Source organism: Carya illinoinensis, chromosome 5 (assembly GCF_018687715.1).
Source record: "Carya illinoinensis cultivar Pawnee chromosome 5, C.illinoinensisPawnee_v1, whole genome shotgun sequence".
Taxonomy (NCBI): Eukaryota; Viridiplantae; Streptophyta; class Magnoliopsida; order Fagales; family Juglandaceae; genus Carya; species Carya illinoinensis.
The window spans coordinates 31,097,112-31,102,223 of record NC_056756.1 but is presented as its reverse complement, the minus strand read 5'-3'; the positions used below and the strand labels follow the sequence as shown (position 1 = coordinate 31,102,223).

Here is a 5,112-nt window from a genome sequence, read left to right as displayed (position 1 = left end):
AGACCATTCACAACTAAAATTAGTATATATGCTTACAGTGATAAGCATACATATATATATATATATATATATATATATATATATATGCATGCTTTTGGTATAGATTAATGGAGGAAATATAGAAATAATATTATTTGCTATGGGACTTGCCCACCTCCAATTGAAGTAATTGTTCTTATTGCTTGTGATCAATATATAAAGATGAGGGCTACCTGTTAAGAAATATATGAAAAATGCGCACTTATGTTATAATTATCATTATAAAATCCAATTAGTGACATAAATCATGCCACACGTACAAGCAAATGAACAAAAAACAAAAAAACAAAAACATTACGTGCAGTCACTTTTTCATATTTTGATTTTTGTACATTTTATCAATGTGATTGATTGTTACTATCTTTTAATATAAAATAATTATTTTGACCAATTACATAGTAGAATACATAAAAAGTATGCAAAATTAAATACATATAGCAAAGCTAATATATATATATATATATATTTATGTACTTTCGTTTTCCACGTAGTTTCATCAATACATTTATCTTTTTATTTCTTATTTTTAGAGATCTCAATTATTAGTTCAAATAAAGCCATAATAACATATATACATATATATATATATATGTACACGTAGCGAGATCATGAGATTTTTTATTATGTTAACTTTATCTTGAAATATTCTATTTATAAGCTGGTAGAAATAACACATAATAAAATGTTTACATATTTGGCAACAAGCTAGGACTTTGAAAGGTCGTGATGCATTACAAGTTGTAAAGACAATCAATGGCATAGGAGATGGCTGGAAGAGCAAGGGGCCGGGATGTTCATTACTTATATAAACAATTAACATGCTCTCAAAAATTGTTAGTTGGTTTGTTAATGATCATGTTAAGAGGAATGCCAACAAAGTAGCTCATGCTCTAGGTAAGAACGCTTTCGCTATTTCTGATGTTATCATTCATTTGGAAGATACTCCTAATTGTATTGAATCTCTTTTGTATAGATTAATCTCAAAAAAATTAGTTTTTTTTTTTAAAAATAAAGTATTTATATAGTATAATTTGATTTAGAAGAAAATTTTAAAAAATTAAATATTATAAATTAAATCTTACAATTTAAGTGATGCAAATGATATGCATTTTATATATTGATTTGAAAATAAAACAATTCTTATAAATTTTTCTTTTAATTTGAATTTCAAATTTCAATTTTAAAATTTTTTATAATTTTTAATAGTTGTACTTGCATAAGTAAAATTGTGAGTATAGATAGTATTTTTCTTTTTTAATTTAAATTTTGAATTAAGAATTTCAAAATCGTCATGATATCAGTAACTTACACATTAGCATTATGTTTATGTGAGTAAAATTTCAAGTATAGATAGTTTTTCCTTCAATTATTATAATTTTTATGTTAATTAAGTAAATAAAAAATCATTAAAAATCTGTATAACCGATTAAACTAAGATTTTTTTTTTTTCAAGTTACAAAACAATGCCACCTCGACTAACGCATATGAACTCCACCTACCACATGGAACTTCCTCATTAGTAGAGGCGTCCATCCTCATCACAATTCCCTCAATATTTTTCCTTTCTATTCTTGCCCTTTCCAACACGACACTTTTTTTTTTTCTCATGCAACAAACACTGTCAACCATTGGCGAGAGTTGCAGAGAGAGATACTGAGAAGCTTTGATGAAGATTTTTCATGCAGGCATGAAAACAACCGCACAGACAAAACCATCGCCACTCAGCAAATACTTCCTTCTCTTTCTTCTTCTATGTCTTCCGTGTATTCTGCTCTTATACTCTCTTCAACCCAAACGCCACCAGCCCCCCACCGGTGACCCACCGCAGGAAAATAATATTTACGGTTCCGGAGACCTCAAAATCAGACCGGGATATGCCTCCTACGAGTCATACATACAGCTCCAGCTCGGTAAGACCCTCAACCCTAAACTCAGAGAACTATGGAAAACCCGCGACTGGGATCGGAAAATCCAAGTCTTCGGCGGGTTCTTCCAGGATTTAAAGCGAAAGAAGCTTCTGTCCAACGAGTCCAAAGCGCTCTGTATCGGGGCCCGAGTTGGACAGGAAGTGGAAGCCCTGAGGCGTATCGGCGTATCGGACTCGGTGGGAATCGACTTGGTGCCGAGTCCTCCGCTGGTAATCGGAGGTGACTTTCACAACCAACCCTTCGACAACGAGACCTTCGACTTCGAGTTCTCCAACGTGTTCGATCACGCGTTGTACCCCCACAAGTTCGTTGGCGAGATCGAACGGACGTTGAAGCCCGGCGGGGTGTGCGTATTGCACGTGGCGTTGTCTAGACGATCGGATAAGTACTCGGCCAACGATCTGTACAGCGTGACACCGTTGGTGGAGTTGTTCAATAGGTCGGAGGTTGTTCACACTCGGAAAGTTGACGGCTTCGGATTGGACACCGAGATTGTGTTCCGGAAAAAGAAGGTCATCCCCTCATCCTGATCATTGGCCGATTTTCAGTACTGCTGCTTTTGACCTTTGCCTTTTTTTTTGGATTTTTTCTCATTATAATTCCAGAATTTAAATTAGTTTTTCATTGAATTAAATGGTTACATATGTGTAAACTGTCGCAAATATTACCTTCCTAAATCTTTGTACGTCGACTTTGTTTAACTTGTGATAGAATCACGAAGGATTAAAGGTTTAATCAATATTAACGTTCATTGATAATCTTAAAGTTTTTGGATAATGATCAAATTTTTAACAACAAAATTGATAGTTGAGTTTGTAAAAATAATTAACTTAAAAAATAAATAAATATAAATTTTTTTTAAAAAAAATATAAGCTAATAATTTGATTGGAAAGTATAAAATGGCGTGTAGGTGGTTCGAATCCTCTAGAGACTGATTCATGCGTTTCATTGTTTCCAACGTCATCGAGCTTTCAAATGTCCTTCTCCACGCACACACACATATATATAAATATATAAATGATAGATGGTATGGTAACACCATTTCGGTGGGTCATACGTACAATGAGATAGGCATCCCCACATACCTTTGTACATCTTTTGGGATAAACAAAAACAATTATATCTATAAATTAATATATTTATTCATTTAATTATACTAATATATTTTTTTACATATTAGTTTCACTGTCTTGTATAAGATATTTTTCCGCTATAAATAAGAGTGAATACACAAAAAAATTTATTTATAATTATTTTTAAAAATATATACAAGACTTATATATCTTAAAACTGTAAATATTATATATCTTTTTAAAATTATAATAAATAAACTTTTGTGTAGATATGATTAATCATGGACTCTTTTACTGCAAATAATGCTACATCATGCGTGTAATAGTTTTCATAAATAGCATATGGAACTCGTTATTAATTAAGCACAATGTATGATTATTAATGAGGAAATTTATATGAAACCTACCTAATATTTGGGCCATTGGTCGATCTCGAACGTACAACTCATTCACCTCTTGAACCATGTTGGATTAATGAAGATGAGAGAAAGAGATGAAGATGTGGATCTACCGAAGGAAAGAATATATATGTGAGCTAATGATCGAATTAAAATGGGGTCCATATATATGATTTTGTTTTTAAAGAAAATAAAGAAGCTGAAGACTCCGTACGTTAGGTGAAATTAACGCAAGGATAAAGTTGTAAAGCATAATTAAACCCACAAGTAACATGAAACGGTTGAGGCTTTATGGGACAAAGTGAAAACTTCGTGACATGCCTATCATCATCGAGCAACTATATAATAAAAATATTCCGAGCGTGTCTTAAAAAAAAAATAAATAAATAAAGGCGGGAAGATTGGCCATTGGGCCATAATTAGCATTTAATTATGTTTCTTAAATGATAAAATTGAGTGCATTTTGTGGTGTGGTTTTATATATATTTCGGTCAATTCCTTATGTTGATCACTCCTGCTTGGACCAAGATAAAGTGCCAAAACATGGAGAATATTGTGCCGCCCATCGCTCCCCAAAGTTTGTTCTTCCTGTTTTCATTGTTTTTTATTTTATTTTTTTAAAAGAAAATGTCATTATTTATTTATTAAAAGAAACTTACATCTATGACTAGATACATGCAGAGATATCTCCATATCAATCATTTGGAGCTTTACCAGTATATTATTGGATTGATTTGAATTTTACTGCTGTTGATACTCTCTATATATAAATGTCTAAGAGACAGCACTCTGTCTAAATAGAGACTCAATCTCACCCTTCATAGAAAGAGAAAACTCAATCTTTATGGATACAATTGTCTAAGAGATTAACTCTTTTTTTAGTTTTACTATACAATAAGAAAAACAAGAATGAAAAATGATGAATTACAGTTTGAACCAACTACGGTAGACTTTGACAACGTGTGAAGGCAACAAATTTGTCTTTTTTCATCCACAAAAGTCAGGTTTGAAAGATCTGGGAGTGACATTTCCAATGATCCGGCGCGTGTGGTTAGAAGAGCGGTTGGAAGATGTGGTAGTTGAGGACCACGTGCAGTTGTGCGAGGTGTGTGAGGACCACGTGCAGTTGTGAGAGGTGTGTGAGGACCATGCACAATGATTTTTGCAAAACAACCATTATTCTTCAAACGATTTGCGGCTTGAGAGTCTTTTTGTGCTTCGCTTGTCTCTCGAAAGTTGTCGAAAAATTATAGATCTGATTTTTTCAAACTTGAATGAAGAAAAATAAACTAAGAAATAAGGGAATGAGATGGAGAAGAAAGAGGAGAAAGAAGGGAATGAGAGGGAGAAGGAGGCTTCCTCTTCTGACGAAAATTAGATCGTGAGTTTTTTTTTTTTTTGAGTGCGAGAAAGGGTTCCCAAAGGAGAATTGCTTGCTGTTCAATGCATTCTTTTGTTTTCTTTATTCACTAAACAAACTTCAAATTGTTTTAAGAAATTATTTATTATATTATTTATTTTATATAAGGTAAAAGTCTTTATTTAAGTTATTCAATAACAGGACATGGTTGAGACAAATCTTCCATTGTTGTGCTTTTCTTTTTCTTTTAATTTTTTAACACGTTTGACGAAAAATGAGAGGTCATTATTTTTAAAAAGATCATGATTATTTA

The 5,112-nt window shown here is 32.3% G+C and overlaps 1 protein-coding gene across 1 annotated transcript; it reads left to right on the top strand.

Moving 5' to 3' along the window:
* Window positions 1–1,551: 1,551 nt before the first annotated feature.
* LOC122311010 lies at window positions 1,552–2,723 on the top strand. The gene has a single exon (XM_043125344.1). It carries the CDS (start codon window positions 1,706–1,708, stop codon window positions 2,495–2,497), a length of 792 nt encoding a protein of 263 aa, XP_042981278.1. The 5' UTR covers window positions 1,552–1,705; the 3' UTR covers window positions 2,498–2,723.
* Window positions 2,724–5,112: the final 2,389 nt, after the last annotated feature.

Coding starts and splice junctions, on each gene's coding strand:
- LOC122311010 (XM_043125344.1), top strand. CDS start 1,706: ATGAAGATTTTTCATGCAGGCATGAAAACAACCGCACAGACAAAACCA.